This window comes from Vanacampus margaritifer, chromosome 2 (genome assembly GCF_051991255.1).
Source record: "Vanacampus margaritifer isolate UIUO_Vmar chromosome 2, RoL_Vmar_1.0, whole genome shotgun sequence".
Lineage (NCBI taxonomy): Eukaryota > Metazoa > Chordata > Actinopteri > Syngnathiformes > Syngnathidae > Vanacampus > Vanacampus margaritifer.
Window position 1 is genome coordinate 25,079,041 of NC_135433.1, and position 16,825 is coordinate 25,095,865.

The following is a 16,825-nucleotide window of genomic DNA, read 5'->3' on the forward strand; positions in this document are numbered from 1 at the left end:
AGTTAGACAATCCATCATGCTCACTCATCCACAATTGACAGGAGAATGTGAGAGAATGGCACACCTGCCCAGGAACACGATGTCAACAAAGTGCCAAGCGGTTTTCCACGCTTTCTCCACCGCCTTCATCGCAGAAAAAATCGAAGTCAGGGGTGAGTCAATTCGTTCGAAAAATTTGTTTGCTAAAGTCACCTTCCATCATTCAGGTGTTATTTCTACAAAATGTGTTCAGTGAACCCCCATTTATCTTGGGCTCTAAATTATAAACTACCCACAATGAGTGAAAATCTGTGGTATAGACCAAATAATAAAACAACAACATTGTTATACTTTTTTACCCTGCCTACATGCTTGAAATGTTTAAAATGCACATTTTTTAGGTTGCATGATTTGGGGCCATGGTAGGGCTAAAAATTAAACGGAAATGGTTCTATCCAAGAATGAGTGATAATAATGATGACAATGAATCTATTTATCAGTAGCCAATCAGAGTCCAATAGAATGAAAATCCAGTGAGACTGCATAGGTTATATTGTATGACAGCGTATTAGGGCCATGTATATACTGTGTGTGTGTGTGTGTGTATATATATATATATATATATATATATATATATATATATATATATATATATATATATAATTTTTTTTAGAGGGTGGGGGCAATATTCCGAGAAAAAAACTCGGAAATTTGCCACTAAATTTGCGACTTTAGAAAGTGGCAAATTTGTGAGTTTATGCTAAAAAAAAAACACATAGCGTAGCTAAAGTCTAATCATGTGAGGATTCGTTGGTGGTTAATGGGACACTGTTTATACAATGAAAAGTCAGGATGGAGACGGATTCATTTTTAAATTTAAACTTTACTCGTCATTCACCGCAGCCAGAGCGACAGCACTTCCTGATCCCCTATCAGCTGACTAACACTAACCAATCAGATGCTAGCATTCTTAAGGTAAACGCTAGTGAATGACGGAGAGCAGCAGATTCGACACATCAATAGATACTTGTACAAAAAAATAATAATAAATGTATGAACCTGTAAATAATAATTCTGGAAACATAAATGTATAATACACATTTTAACAAATTAACTTAAACGCTTGATCATCCGGGTGTGGACCTCCGCAAAGTGAGGCGTCTTTGTCGCTGGCCAGTGGCCGTACACAACGCTTCAAAGAACGAATGCTTAACATCATATGGTTAATCTCTGCTAAAGCAATTACTATCTCCTTATTTGGAAAGTATTGGAACAAACAGTCGAGTAGTACACTATGTGTAGTTCTCGTAACTTTCTGCAATTTGCAAATTTGCCACTTTAGTTTTTTTCTCGGAATATTGATCCCTGCCCTCTCAAAAATATATATTTATACGTGGCCCTAATACGCCGTCATAATATTAACATTTTACTGCATTTTAATTAAGATGAATTTTTTTCCAATACTCAATATACAGTTTTCATGTTAACATAAAAAGCTGCTACGTTCTGAAAAACAAAACATGATGAAGCGGGGTTTACTGTCTTTGTTTACACACTAATGATTGAAATAGAAGCCTGAAAATGTTGAAATAATGGTGTGAATGTTTCTTGTAAAGCCCGTCACATGGAAATCTTTAGCAGTAACCTTCGCCATCGGGGGAGCTATGCTTGGTGGGATGAAATACTTAAAGAGCGAAAAGGAAGAAAGTAAGCTGCAAAGTACACGTTCACCTGTACATTGACTTATGAGCATGCTCACATAACAAATTAAACTCATAAGTCAAGGTAGCACTGTATTAAAGACAAGCACTGAAGCCTCACACTCATGTGTCCGTAACGATGCTATGTGTCGCAGTGATGGAAAAAGAGCGCAAAAAGTCGATGGGGAAACCGGCGCTGGGCGGACCGTTCTCGCTGGTGGACCACAACGGGAAGTCGGTGAGCAGTGACAACTTCCTGGGCCAATGGGTGCTCATCTACTTTGGCTTCACGCACTGTCCTGACATCTGCCCCGACGAGCTGGAGAAGATGATGGAAGTGGTGGATGAAATCGGTAAAAAACAAACAAACTCTAACATACAGTACAGTGAAGCTCGTTTATCACGGTGGGGGTTACATTCAAGATGCACACTCCATTAATGAAAATCTGAGATGTTGTTAGACATTTTATATTTGAATATCAAAATGTTTAACCAAACCATATTATTGTATCTAATGAAAGACTGCTAGCTTAATGCTAACATATAATGTGAAATGTCATAGACTAGCAAATAGAAATTAGCACAGATGTAACAGTAATGAATCATTTCTGCCTCTTCTTCTTGCTCTTTATCAAGCTGTATCTCTTCCAGTAGAGCTCAGTGCTGCTTGGTATGTTGTGGCAGTGGCGCAACATAGTACTACACTGAATGTACACAACTTAAAATTCTCACCGTAAAAACCCATGAACAGAACTTAAAAATAAACTATAGTCAGGGTTCACTGTACTTATGCTTCAAGAGTGGTTGCAGTCGCTTCTCAGCTGATCACTTAATATGTACTTTGTGTGTGTGTTAATCCAGACCAAATCAAGTCTCTGCCCAACCTGACGCCCATCCTCATCACCATTGATCCAGACAGGGACACCCCAGAGGCCATGAGAGCCTATGTCAAAGGTACAGCATAGCATGAGAAACGTGACCTGTGACAGAGAAACAAACTGAAGTGAAGAAGATGCAACATGATGCTCACTGTTAAAAGCTGGAAGTTGAAATATTACAAATGGCTGCATATAGTCAACAAATAAGCATTTAAAGCTTAAAGGAAATGTCTAGTGGTACCTTAATTTAAGAGTTTTTCCAGTGATGAGCCATCACTTGGTCCATTTTATTTATTTATTTTGCTTTGAGTAATGAGTGATCTTCAGATAGGAAATGGAAAACAATGTAGCATTGAGGTACCTTTATGCCCAGGCATGTGGGCAAGGAGAGCCACAGTCGTTTATTGAACAAACACACACACACACACACACACACATAAAATGACAGCACTCACAAGGAGCTGCTGTAGGCCACAACTAACATTCATATGCTCACATGCAGACAAACCGGTAAACCTGACGTCCATTCCCGACTTCACTTTACTAGGCCACGCCTCTTAAAGGCACAGATGCAATATTATAGTACCAGTAATTAAACTTTATGAAACCAGTTTATTTCTTGCCATTCTCTTTTATTATATTTTATGTTACTATTAGGACACGACCAATGTGGATTTTTTTGGGGCCAGGCTTATTGCAGTACTTGGCAAAATAAAATTCTGAAAATCAATAATGATGAATTAAAAAAACATCAGAATAGTCAAATACCTTTTTATGGTCCCTGAACACAACAAGAAAGATATGAATTACAAGCACATTTGCCTGCTTTACAATACAGTACTAACCCCCCACCCCCCGATATTAAAAGAGCTAACATCAGCCGATTAAATTGGCTGGCTGATTAATCAGTAGAGCCCTAGTTATTATAAAAGTTATTAAAAAAATATATTAAGAACATCTAACAAAACAAAAGGTGTTTTCAGGGGGGCTAAAACTTATTAATGGCATTTATTTTCACTTCATTCTAATGGGGCTCATTGATTTGATATAGGAGTAAACTGAGTTGTGAACTTGGTCACAAAATGGATTAAGCTCTGAAGTCAAGGTACCACTGTAATTGGACTGTACTGCGTGTTTAGAACATTTCAGCAGTGAAGAACAAGTATTTTTTTTCAGATTGCCTAGTACAGTGATACCTTGACTAAGGAGTTGAATCCATTCCATGACTGATCTTGTAATGCAGTTTACTCCTAACTGAAATTGTAAATGAGATGCGGGGTGCTGGTCTGCTGTTGTAGCATTCCTCAAGCGGCAGTGTATCCTAAATTCACAAATTTGGGTTCACAACAAACAGCAACACCTCGTAACTCAGGAAACTCGTAAGTTGAGATGTAGCTCAGTCTGCTGGTTTGAATAGAACGTTACGATTCAGCTAGCCCTTGAAAAATTTCAAATTCTTGGATCAATTTTATTTATTGTAAAATAATACCGATGTGAAAGGTGGCTTTTTGGATTGTCATCGTTTCCCCTCCACCCCATGTTTTTCTAGAGTTTTCTCCTAAGTTAATGGGCCTGACAGGGACAACAGCTCAAGTGGAGCAAGCGTCAAGAGCTTACAGAGTTTACTACAGCCAAGGACCCAAAGATGAAGACAACGACTACATCGTGAGTCACCGTAAACAATCACAGAAAACCCGTTTAGCATTGATTTATCAGATGAAGGTCAATGTACACTCTTTATTTCACTTGTAAGACAATTCAGCTCTCTAGTAAAATAATTACACTTTTCCTACCACTGCCTTCTTCTACTCACTGTATGACGTTCTGCACAAGCGTAGGCACTATGTTACTAAGGAGGAAAATTGCACTGGTTGAAAACTGCATGCTACTAGTACTAGTGAAGCACAAGATGTTAGAAGAATTACTAGAAAAACTAGAAGGATTTTATAATGTAAAATTGTCAATAGTAGCATGCAGATGTCAACTAGTGCAGTTTTGTCTCATACACTAGTTATTCATACATGTAGTTAGTTGTCCTACTAGTATGCCAAATATGACTAGTGTGCACTAGTAGAATGGCTGTGTATGCGTGTTGACAACTGCATCTTACTAGTACTATTGGTGGTGACATAAAATTGTGTTTGTTAATATCTCGCACTTCACTAATGGTACAAATATAATACAAATTTGCACAATTTTGCACAACTCGTAACATGTATTTACATGTTACTACTAACATTTATTTACATGTTACTACTAACATGTATTTACATGTTACTACTAACATGTATTTACATGTTACTAGTCGTACTAGGATGGCAAAGTTGTCATACTAGTGTGTAGAAATATACATACACTAGTGGAAGACGGTATAGTGGAGAAAAAAAATACTAAGAAGGAAATTTTTGTGCGGAGTTGTCTTTTTTAGTGAGGACCAACTCCATACTAATACTTTTCATAGACCCGATTTGAGTATGTATTTAACTAATTTGCTCCCAAAAGCATATAAAAACGTTTTATTTTCAATATTGCCATACAGTTTGATGCAGCTTCTGAACTGAAGAGAACGGTTAAAGCAAAGGTAGTTATTACAAAAATGGCCAGCAGGTGGCAACAGAGTATAAGAGATCAACCAGGGCCTTGTTGCAAAAAGCTCTTTCCACCAGTTGTGTGAATAGTGATGAAACTTAGCTATATTCTAATGCTAATTGCTGCAAAACAGAAAAAGAAAGACATACAGACGCTCCCCAACTTACGAACGAGTTACGTTCCGAGCGATCAGTCGTAAGGTGAATTTGTTCGTAAGTTGCTTCAGTGCTATATTTTGTATTATAATTTATGTTTAAAGAGAATACGTACAGTACTGTACTACGTATGTTAGAGAGAGAGAGCGAGAGACACACACAGTATGTACATGTACGTAATAAGATAAATAAAATGAAGTTTAACTTACTTTTGGAAGATGTACTCGATGCTTAAGGATTTGATGGAGGAGGAGGATTTTATATCATGAGAGGTTCTTCGTCGTCGCTGGAATGGGCTTCAAAAGTTACTTCCTCCTCCGTAACTTCAATGTAGGAAGAAGTTGAGGGTCGCGGAGAAGAAGATGAGGGTTGATGAGTATCTTCCTTGGAGGATTTACTAGAAAATGGCCGAAAGAAGCGATCTAACTACGATTGCACAGTTTTCTTCTTTTTTCATCATAAATGATGCGGTAGCACTGTATGGCATCATTCAATTGATTTGCAACCTTTGTGCAACGTTCAATATTTGGGTCTTGCTGCTCGAAGAGTGCGATGGCTTTATCTATGAGCGACAGGCGTTTCTTCTTCTTCCCCCTCCTCGACACGTTGCTGAGCCTCCAATGCTGGGTGAGCTCTCACAGCGCCGAGCGTCGGTATTAGCGGCGGAAAGAAGCACTACAGTACTCGGAAAAAGGTGCGCAATAAAAAATCTTACTTACAGCATCTCTTTCCGAACATTTTTTGACATGCGCGCAGACATGTTCGTATGTACCGTTGTTCGTAACACGAATGTTCGTAAGTAGGGGAGCGTCTGTATACTTTTTTTTCCCGATGAAAGAAGACTCTTTCTTTTGTAGGTTCAATGTTTTTATAGATATAGAACACAATATTCTGTGGGCCTTGCAAAATCAGTCAAAATCCAGTAAACCAGCCGGGAGCGAAGGGGGTTGCTTCAGTGAAAATGGCTAGGAGTGAATGAGTTAATATAGGTGTGTTATTTGTGCAGCACAGTAATTTACTAGTGAGGTTTAATTGCATACAAGTAGTTCAAAAGTGGCAGTAGTAGTAGAAAAAAGATTACTAGTAAGACACTAGTGCACCCTATTCGTTCTACTAGTGTGCTTCATACTAGTACATGGACCTTAAGCCTAAAAAAAGACATGAATACCAAACAGCCTTCTTTAGTGTACTAATTAGTTGCGTACTATTAGGCCAAAAGTGACACTAGTGTGCCCTAGTTATTGTACTAGTGCTATGAATTGTCTTACTAACGAGGACGAAGAATGTACTTTTACATGATGGATATCAATAATATCAATGAGTAAATACTCAAAAAGACTTCCACAATGCTGTTGAGTTGCAACATTCTGTTGTTTTTCTGTATCCGGTCGTGTTGTCATGTTTGTTGTTTGTGGTGTTTGTCAGGTGGACCACACCATCATCATGTACCTGGTCGGACCTGACGGAAAATTTTTGGAGTATTTTGGTCAAAACAAAAGTAATGTGGAAATCTCCAATACCATTGCGGCTCACATGAGGAAGTACAAGGCAGCGAAATGATTGGACGCCAGACTGCACAAACACCTGATGAACTTGAATCAAAAGTGGCTTTGTTGTTGGTCTGAAAATTTAAAATGTTATTTATAACATTCCAAGCAGACTCTTTGACTACTCTTCTTTTGTTCTGACGTCTGGCGCAATGTTTTTGGGGATGTTCGAGTCAATCCTTTGCTAAATCTTAAATAGGGGTGGAACGAAAAGCCATCTGAATCGGGCAATCAATTTTGATTTTGCTAAATCCAATCGTATTTTAAAATGTACCCACCTTGAATCGTATTGCGCCCCACCTTGTATCGAGATGCGCATCAAATGATCTTTTATGGCAGATGGGCATCAGGTAGGCATGGACCAATTTTAGATTCTGACGATATGATAACAGTGAAAAAAATATCATGGTAAATTACAGCTCTAAAATGTTTTGGGAAATATTTGTGTAAATAAAAACAGCATTTTTTTTCAATTGAACACAATCTATTTTTATACAAAATATAGAATTTTTGTTACATTAAGAAATGTGCAATGTTAAATAAATACATGAATAAAATAAACATTAACATTCTTCTAACAATGGCCCATCACTGGTGAGCTATTTTTAGCGACACGTTATCCTTGGGGCTAACTAGTACCTGCTGGTACCATGTTTTTTGTTTTTTAGGTCAATGCACATTAATTGGCAGCAAAAAGGCATATTTGTAAAATTTTCTGAGAGTCCAGTTGCTCTCTCTCGTCTGTCTCCCTCCCTTCTGTGTGCATAACTGCTCACCTCTCCTTTCTGATCAGCTGAGGAGGAGCAGGGGGAAGCCCCTGGCCTTTCATCATTGACTTCAAAGAGGTGGCTCATTTAGCAGTCACTGCAAGCAGCCAGTCATATGCCCTGCTTATAAACACACTCTAAAAAAGAAAAGAGGAGGGCATTACCGGTGATAAATAGTTTGAGCTGTTATTGAAACCTTAAAAGAAACCCCGACTGTAATGACAAGTTTGCTCTATATTAATTTTGTTGTTACTAACATAACCACGAAATAAATTTTTCAAAAATCATTTCCAGTTTAATACATTTTGTAGAAACTTAATTTGGACCTACGCCGCCATTGTTATTTATATCGCAACGCATTCAGTGCGTAGTGACGTAGAATGGCGGCCGGCTTTGCTGAGCAATGTCAAAAGCCTATAAAGAAAGCAAGGTAAGCCTCGTAGCGTTCCTAAAGAAACAACATGCGATGGGAGAGTCACCCTCCCCCATGTTTTGATCGACCCTTTAGGAACTCAACGGAGACTTACCTTGCTTTCTTCATATGCGTTTCGCATTGCTCGGCAGAGAGCCTGCCGACATTCTAAATCACTATGCACTGAATGTGTTGCGACGTTAATAAAAAATTACGGCGTACGTCCAAATAAAGTTTCTACAAAATAATAAACTGGAAATGATTTTTTAAAAATGAATCTCATAGTTATGTTAGTAACAACCAAATAAATAAACAAAATTGGCATTACAGCCGGGGTTCCTTTTAATTTTTTTAAATGGTAAAGCGTCAAACCAGTAGTCGCCCATGCCTAACCCAAGGTATAAATCAGTTTGAGATTGCTGATGAGTTGTTGTTTCTTGGAATTAAATGAACTAGTTTGAGCTTTCGGAGAGCTGTCAGGTTATCACATGTTCAGAAACGTGATGAAAACAACCACACCATATCCAGTTGAATCGTAATCAAACTCAGTCTAACCAAATCCAATCATTGATTCGCAACATCGCAAGACAAAGCAAAAACATTTGTCCAAGTGATGATTCCGAAGTTGTAAATCTTATAAAAGTTTAAGTCCAGGTCAGCACTTGGAAAATGTAATCATTGTTATACAATAAGTTTCAAAATAACAAATATGAAGGCAATGTCATTTAAAAACAAAACAACACCAGGTTCTCCCTCCTAGTTTGCTTGGACTGGCGTTCCATGCGACACAGAGTTCCATCAGATGAGCAATTTGTCCCAAAATTACATCAGGAAGATCCACGTTCATGTCAGATGATTCTGATAGAGAAGATCACATCTGTAAGCAGTTGGAAAAGACGCTCTTGGAGCTCTCCTGATTCCGAGACCTGGATTTGACTTTGAATTTGGAATCGCTTCCAGTCTGTCGGTCACGACGTGAAGCTTCTTTTTTCTCTATCAAACATTCAGTGGTGTCATCGACTTCTCCATCCTCATCTGCTGATTCATTGTTACCTAACACTGCATGTTTAGCTTCAACAAGCCCACCTGGCACACCGCAGAGAGCTGTCATACCACCGTCGATAGCCACCCCTTTACCTGGGTTACCATTGAGATTTATCATATCACAGACATCCACCAACCCAACAGGGACTTCTTTACCACCTTTTTTCACCACACCACCATCAGAGTGTACAACTCTTTGGTCTCGTTCACTGCCAAAAAGCACTAGATGATCAGCGTCCTCCCATCCGAGCTCCTCTTCACCATCAAAGTGCCCAGCCTCACCAAGTTTGTCTTCTATGCCTCTGTGGCTTTTTTTACCATCTAGAAGCGCCACATCCTGAGCATCAACCCATCGGCCATCCACGGCCTCGCTAGGTTGGTCTTCACCATAGAGGTCCTGCACGCCGTCGGGCTCCTCGTCTCCGTAACCTTCATCACTGCCTCTGACGGTGATGTAGTCGTCGATGGGCGCAACGGCCATGCAGGCGAGAGTGGTCTCCTTGTAGGCGTTGTTGTCCGTCAGGTGAGTCATGGTCACGAAAGCGTGGTTGAGGCCTTGTCTGGGCGTGGCTCTGCTTCCAGCATCCACACTCTGGAACCACTTAAGAAGGCACACAAACTTGAGCAAGTCGTCGTACTCCGTCGTGGAGCTGCTCTGCAGGAACATCATGGCCAGGTCTTCAAATGAGGCCTCCAAGTCCAGATTAAATCGAGATATAGCCAGCTTGGTGCCTGCCGACATGACCGTCCAGTGTTCGTCATCGTCCACTGTGAAGTATTCGCTGCTGTACTTGGCCTCATTGAGAAGATGATCCGCAGGCTGACCAAGAAGACGACAAATGGTCTCCATAGTCCCTCGAAGAGACGAGCAATCAAAGAGGTCAAATCCAAAGAAGAGGTATGCGACGGTACAGCCCAGAGACCACATGTCGATGGCCTCAGACAGGGGCAGTCCCAGGATCACCTCTGGGGCTCGGTAGGCCTCGGCCTGCAGAGTCATACCCACGTGCACCGACGAGATTGGTCGCGCCAAGCCAAAATCAATGAGCTTGACTCGGAAGGGCAGATTCTTGTGGTCTACGAGCATGACATTGTCTGGTTTCAAGTCCGTGTGAGTGACTCCTAAGGCCTGCAGGGCCTCAAATGCCATTAGAAGCTGTGACATTACCGGTCGTATTTGGTGGAGATTGAGCGGTGTCATGTTTCTCTCTGTCATTAGGTCCTCCAGGCTCTTGTCCAGCATCTCGAAAACCAGACAAGGGAAGTCCTGGAAGATGAAGTGTTCAATGAACTTCACCAAGCTGTTCCTGTTCTTATCCAAGAAGCGTATCTTCTGCAGCGCCTGTACCTCCTGATGGAAGTTGTTCATGTTGCATCTTTTCAGGAGCTTGACGGCCACGCGATCCGACGTGTTCAGGTTGAAGCACTTGGCCACGATTCCGAAGCGTCCTTCTCCTAGGATGCTCAGAAGCTTGTAGCTGTAGCACTTGCTGGAGAAGACCTCATCATAAACCCGCTGAAGACAGTTGCAGTCTTTGTGTTCTGCAGCCAAGGCTGACATTTTGGCAGAAGTTTTTCTTTTTCTGCCTTACAAACATGACAACAAAAAAAAATCAGAGTTTAGGTAACAAGTGCTGGAATCATGCGCCAAAACAGACACAACCCCTTTATTAATGATGCGCAACCTCTTTAATGTGCGACAACAGCGGTCACATGACCAATCTGTATGGCTTTGACCCTTGAAGCACTGATGTCACGGACTGCTTGCGTGATGTGATGACCTCATCACAAGGGTGCGCTCCCTAGCCAACTGCAGGCCTAGTACTTCATTACCTTTATTTTCTAAAATTCAATTACAATGCCAAAAAGTTCTTTGCCAAATGTCCTATTGCATGTACGCGTCGGATCCACTGCACCCCCATTCAGGATTTGTATTTTTATTTTTTTGCTTTAAGCCCTGCAACTGGTCAACTCTCGACTTTCTGGAAGAATACAACACATTTGAAACTCTTCTCTCTGACAGTGGTGCCTTGACTTATAAGCGCCACTAAAACACAAATGCAAAATGAGAGCACTCGCAAGGAACGACTTTAATTCCAGCCTCCCTCTACAAGACACACATCCAACACAAATACTAACAATATGGATATACTAAGAATACTACAGTACATACAGTAACTACCCTTTATAAACCATTTTATTTACATTCTTACTTTATAATTTACTAAACAATTAATTTCCTCCATGAGTCATCACCTTACCGTGGTGGAGGGGTTTGCGTGTCCCAATGATCCTAGGAGCTATGTTGTCTGGGGCTTCAATCTCCTGGCAATGTCACCCACGGCAAACAGGTCCTAGGTGAGGGACCAGACAAAGCATGGCTCAAAAAGAACCCTATGATGAATGTCAATTTTGGATTGCGGTTTCCCTTGTCCGGACGCAAGCCACCGGGGCCTCTTCTGGAGCCAGGCCTGGAGGCGGGGCTCGAAGGCAAGCATCTGGTGGCCGGGCCTATACCCATGGGGCCCGGCTGGGCACAGCCCAAAAAGGCAACGTGGGTCCCCCTTCATATGGGCTCTCCACCAGTGGGAGAGGCCAAAGGGGTCGGGTGCGCAGTGAGCTGGGCGGCAGCCAAAGGCGGGGACCTTGGCGGTCCGACCCCCGGCTACTGAAGCTAGCTCTGGGGATGTGGAATGTCACCTCTCTAGCAGGGAAGGAGCCCAAGCTGGTGTGCAAGGCTGAGAAGTTCCGACTAGATATAGTCGGACTCGCCTCCACACACAGCTTGGGTTTTGGTACCAATCCTCTTGAGGGGTTGGACTCTCTTCCAATCTTGAGTTGCCCACAGTGAGAGGGGCAGAACAGGTGTGGGCATACTTATTGTCCCCCATCTTGGCACCTGTATTTTGGGGTTTAACCCGGTGGACGAGAGGATAGCCTCCCTCCGCCTTCGGGTCCTGACTGTTGTTTGGGCTTATGCACCTAACAGCAGCTCAGAGTACCCACCCTTTCTGGAGTCCTTAGAGGGCGTGGGGGAGAGTGCTTCCTCTGGGGACTCCCTCTTTCTGCTGGGGGACTTCAAGGCTCACGTGTGCAATGACAGTGAGACCTGGAGGGGCGTGATTGAGAGGAACGGCCCCCCGGTCAGACCCCGAGCGGTGTTCTGTTATTGGAATTCTGTGCTCGCCACTGACTGTCCATAACGAACACCATGTTCAAACACAAATGTGTTCATATGTGCATTTGGCACCAGGACAACCTAGGCCACAGTTCGATGATCGACTTTGTTGTTGTGTCATCGGATTTGTGGCTGCATGTGTTGGACACGCGGGGGAAGAGAGGGGCGGAGCTGTCAACTGATCATCAACTGATTGTGTGTTGGATTGGATGACGGGGGAAGATGCTGATCCGACCTGGCAGACCCAAACGTATTGTGAGGCTCTGCTGGGAATGTCTGGCAGAATCAGGAGAGTAAAGCAGTGCACCATCAACACTCTGTATAGTGGAGATGGGGTGTTGCTGACCTCGACTCGGGACGTTGTGAGTTAGTGGGGAGAATACTTCGAAGACCCCTCAATTCCACCGACACGTCTTCCTTTGAGGAAGCAGAGTCTAGGGACTCTGAGGTGGGCTCTCCTATCTCTGGGGTCGAAGTCACTGAGGTGGTTGGAAAGCTCCTCGGTGGCAGGGCAGGGAGGTGGATGAGATCCGCCCGGAGTTCTTAATGTTGTTGTTGTTAATGTTTGCTTAATCTTAATGTTCTGGATGTTGTGGGGCTGTCGTGGTTGACACGCCTCACAACATCACGTGTGGGACCGGAGGGTGTGTTCCACCTAAAGATGGATCACACTCCTCAGCCTCTATTAGTAAGGTCTATTCAGGGGTGCTGGAGAGGTGGGTCCATCAGGAAGTCGAATCTCGGCTTCAGGAGGAGCAGTGTGGTTTTCATCCCGGCCGTGGAACAGTGGACCAGCTCTACACCCTCGGCAGGATCCTCGAGGGTGCATGGGGGTTTGCCCAACCAGTCCACATGTGTTTTGTGGACTTGGAGAAGGCGTTTGACCGTGTCCCTCAGGGAGTCCTGTGGGAGGTGCTTCGGGAGTATGGGGTACTGAGCCCCCTGATACGGGCTGTTTGGTCCCTGTATGACCGATGTCAGTGTTTGGTCCACATTACCGGCAGTAAGTCAAATTTGTTTCCATTGAGGGTTGGACTCCGCCAAGGTTGCCCTTTGTCACAGATTCTGTTCATAACTTTTATAGACAGAATTTCTAGGTGCAGCCGAGGCGATAAGGGGGTCCGGTTTGGTGGCCTCAACATTGCATCTCTGCTTTTTGCGGATGATGTGGTTCAAGCCGTGATCTTCAACTCTCAATAGAGCGGTTCGCAGACGAGTGTGAAACAGTTGGGATGAAAATCAGCACCTCCAAATCCGAGACCATGGTCCTCAGTCGGAAAAGGGTGGTGTGCTCTCTCCGGGTCGGGGAGGAGATGCTGCTCCAAGTGGAGGAGTTCAAGTATCTTGGGGTCTTGTTCATGAGTGAGGGTAGGATGGAGCAGGAGATTGACAGGCGGATCGGTGCAGTAATGCGGACTGTGTATCGGTCTGTTGTGGTGAAGAAGGAGCTGAGTCCAAAGGCAAAGCTCTCGATTTACCGGTCGATCTACGTTCCTACCCTCACCTATGGTCACGAGCTGTGGGTCGTGACCGAAAGAACAAGATTCTGGATACAAGCGACCGAAATGAGTTTCCTCCGCTGGGTGTCTGGGTTCTCCCTTCGAGATAGGGTGAGAAGCTCTGTCATCCGGGAGGGACTCAGTGTCGAGCCGCTACTCCTCCGCATCGAAAGGAACGAGTTGAGGTGGCTCGGGCAGATTCTTCCTGGACGCCTCCCTGGAGAGGTGTTCCGGGCATGGTCCACTGGCGGAAGGCCCCAGGGATGACCCAGGACACACTGGAGAGACTATGTCTCTCGGCTGGCCTGGGAACACCTTGGGATCGCGCCGGAGGAGCTGGTTGAAGTGGCTGGGGAGAGGGAAGTCTGGGCTTCCCTGCTAAAGCTGCTGCCCCGGCGACTCGACCCCGGATAATAGATGATGGATGGATAAACAATTCAGAGTTATTCACAGAGGATGGGGACGGAACCATCTGTGAGAAACTGACGCACCCCCTGAAAATGGTTCATATTTGCCTGTAGGTTGCTACATGCTAAGACATCCTGGGAAGTCTGATTTTCTATGGCTGCCAGATTGGGTGGTTGCTATATTTGCGCGCACACAAGCACACACACAGCTGTTAACATCGATCATTAACGTGTATTATTGTGAAATCTAAAGTATTTGGCGGATTTGCCAACTGATCTAAAACAACAATACCAGCAGAAAGTTACTCTGTGGAGGAATCGACCCATACATGCTGTCCAAGGCTGATTTCTTTGGCGGGGAAGGTTTGGCCAAGTGTGTCTTATTCTGACATTGTTAACTACAGCTTTATTCCATCCAATTTCAGCAGCAAATCGGTTTGCATTTCAGTGGCAATTTGCTATGGAATTTTGGTAGTGGGATAAAATGTCAGATCTTTGCACGTGTAGGTGTGCACCTGCTGCTCACTCACACACTCCTCACTTGCCTTCTCTTTTGCTCCTGCCACATGTCATGTACACATCACATCAATCGTAGATTGCATACTACCAAATAATCTGGTAACGCTTTGTGTTACTGCCTTTACTCCTTGCATCTTATATAAACAGTAGCAATTGGGGTTAGTTGGACTTGTCTGCTAGCTCGCTTGTACTGCTCATGAATCCAAAATATAAGCGGCTTCCAGTTTTGTATTAATATGACACTTTTTTAAATAGTAGTCTAAATAAAATAATTTCTTATATTGTTAATTATTGCGATTCCAAAGGTAAACAAACTTACTGCTCACAAAGTGATCGCTGCACACTCAAACCCAAATTATGGATTGGCCATTGAGGTCTTCAAAGGTCTTCTCTTTCCAGACCCTGGTGCTTTGATTTAGAATAAGAAAGAAATGTCAATCTTTTTCTTTTTTGGCATTGAAAACACTCAATGACATAGCAAGAGTGCATCATATTAACTCATTTGCCCCCCAAAACATATAAATACGTTCTATTTAAATTTTTATTTTATTACCATGCTCCCAAAGACATATTTATGTTTTTTTTTTGAAGACAATGCTTGAAACAATGGTAGTTATTAAAAAACGGCCAGCACGTGACAGCAGAGTAAAAGAGATCAGCCAGGGCCATGTTGCAAAAAGCTCTTTCCCCCACTGTTTTAAACAGATTTGTGAATAATGATGAAACTTTATATAGCTATATTCTAATGCTAATTACTACAAAACGGAAACAGATACAAACAGACTTTTTTTAGGTACCACTTAATATTTATCGATTCATTAAAAATTTCAGGGTTTATTATTTCATGTCAAAGCAAGAATTCTTTCACATTTGAATATGAGGTTATATTGTTAAACTCAGTGAAGATTTGTGTGTGTGTGTGTGTGTGTGTGTGTGTAGGGGGGGGGGGGGTCTTGTTTTTGCTACATAGTGGGGCCAACATTTCGGGATTTCACAGAGTTGTGGGGCCCAGCCGTCCATGTGGGGCCATTTTGCTGGGCCCCACAAGTTTAGACTTCTTTTTGAGGGTTAAGACCTGGTTTTAGAATTTAGGTTCCAAGTGAGTTATGGTTGAGGTTAGGGGAAGGAATAGGGGAAGGGAATCATTTTTGATGGTTGGGGTTAGGGGAGGGGGCTAGGAAATGCATTATGTCAATGAGATGGCCCCACAAAGACAGTAAAACAAACGTGTGTGTGTGCGTGTTGGAAAAGTAATGATGATGTAGTTGTAAAATGCACATTGCAGAGTTGAAAGCAACTGGACATGGTTTGCTTCTGAAAGTCTGAAAAGTGAAGGTGATGTCATAGTTTCTAAAAACCTGTCTGCCAGGAATTCTGATGTAAAAACAAACAAAACAAGAACGTTTTTAGTCCTGTTACTGTTCCACTGTTGAAGTATTAAAATAACCCGACGGGTTGCACAGCTGCTACGTTCCTCTTCTGGAAGGCGGATTAGTAAGGCAAACATTCTCTTTTTCGGCCATGACCCGACACGGAGCGCCTCAACTTCTGAACTAATCACCACCTTTCAAAAAGTCATTCTCACTGTCTGCCGGGCATTCTGCATCTAAGTTGCTTCAGTCATTAGAACAGACGACTCAATGGGTTCACATGCCACTCACTTGCAGTATGGCTGGGAAGTAACCAAGTAGTTTGGTACTGTACTTACGTCCATTTTTCAAGCATCTGTCCTTTATTTTGGGGACGACAAATTCTTCCTTGTTTTTGTTGTTATTCCATGCAAATTAATGTAAAGTTGCAAATTTTAAGATTGAATATTAAAACAGTATAGTGTATGTTTGAGAATAAGCTTACTAGATTTCATGCATTGAGTTACGGGCCTTTTTGTTTTCTCTTGTGAGCCAACTTTGTTGCTGTACTTAAATCCATTTAATCTGTACTTTTTTTGACTATCTATTTTTCAGACAACCTTTTACTAGGGTTGCAAAATTCCAGCAACATTCATATTAATGAACTTGCCAATGAAATTAATGGATTTTTTTTTGGAATAAACCCGGAATTTTCAAAATTTTGGTTGCCTTAATAAAGGGGAAACTGCCACTTATATTTTTAATATGTATTCTTACTCCAACTGGACTTCATGCAATGACT

The 16,825-nt window shown here is 42.5% G+C and overlaps 2 protein-coding genes and 1 long non-coding RNA gene across 3 annotated transcripts in view; 1 reads left to right on the forward strand and 2 right to left on the reverse strand.

The window, feature by feature from the left end:
* The window catches only part of sco1 (synthesis of cytochrome C oxidase 1), a 7,511-nt gene extending 550 nt beyond the window's left edge, over nucleotides 1-6,961 (forward strand). The window contains exons 2-7 of the mRNA XM_077556484.1: nucleotides 42-152; nucleotides 1,596-1,686; nucleotides 1,835-2,032; nucleotides 2,541-2,633; nucleotides 4,107-4,222; nucleotides 6,727-6,961. Of these exons, the coding sequence (XP_077412610.1) occupies nucleotides 42-152; nucleotides 1,596-1,686; nucleotides 1,835-2,032; nucleotides 2,541-2,633; nucleotides 4,107-4,222; nucleotides 6,727-6,861 (744 nt within the window). The 3' untranslated portion in view covers nucleotides 6,862-6,961. The remainder of the gene's footprint in view (nucleotides 1-41; nucleotides 153-1,595; nucleotides 1,687-1,834; nucleotides 2,033-2,540; nucleotides 2,634-4,106; nucleotides 4,223-6,726) is intronic.
* On the reverse strand, nucleotides 5,569-7,756 carry LOC144043188 (uncharacterized). The gene is made up of 3 exons (XR_013291062.1): nucleotides 7,625-7,756; nucleotides 7,127-7,222; nucleotides 5,569-5,698 (listed from the first exon to the last, which is right to left on the reverse strand). It is a non-coding gene; the product is annotated as an uncharacterized LOC144043188 (long non-coding RNA).
* Nucleotides 7,757-8,301: 545 nt separating this feature from the next.
* Nucleotides 8,302-10,678, reverse strand: LOC144044364 (homeodomain-interacting protein kinase 2-like). The gene has a single exon (XM_077558718.1). The coding sequence runs from the start codon at nucleotides 10,630-10,632 to the stop codon at nucleotides 8,899-8,901; it is 1,734 nt and encodes a 577-aa protein (XP_077414844.1). The 5' UTR covers nucleotides 10,633-10,678; the 3' UTR covers nucleotides 8,302-8,898.
* Nucleotides 10,679-16,825: the final 6,147 nt, after the last annotated feature.

Coding starts and splice junctions, on each gene's coding strand:
- LOC144044364 (XM_077558718.1), bottom strand. CDS start 10,632: ATGTCAGCCTTGGCTGCAGAACACAAAGACTGCAACTGTCTTCAGCGG.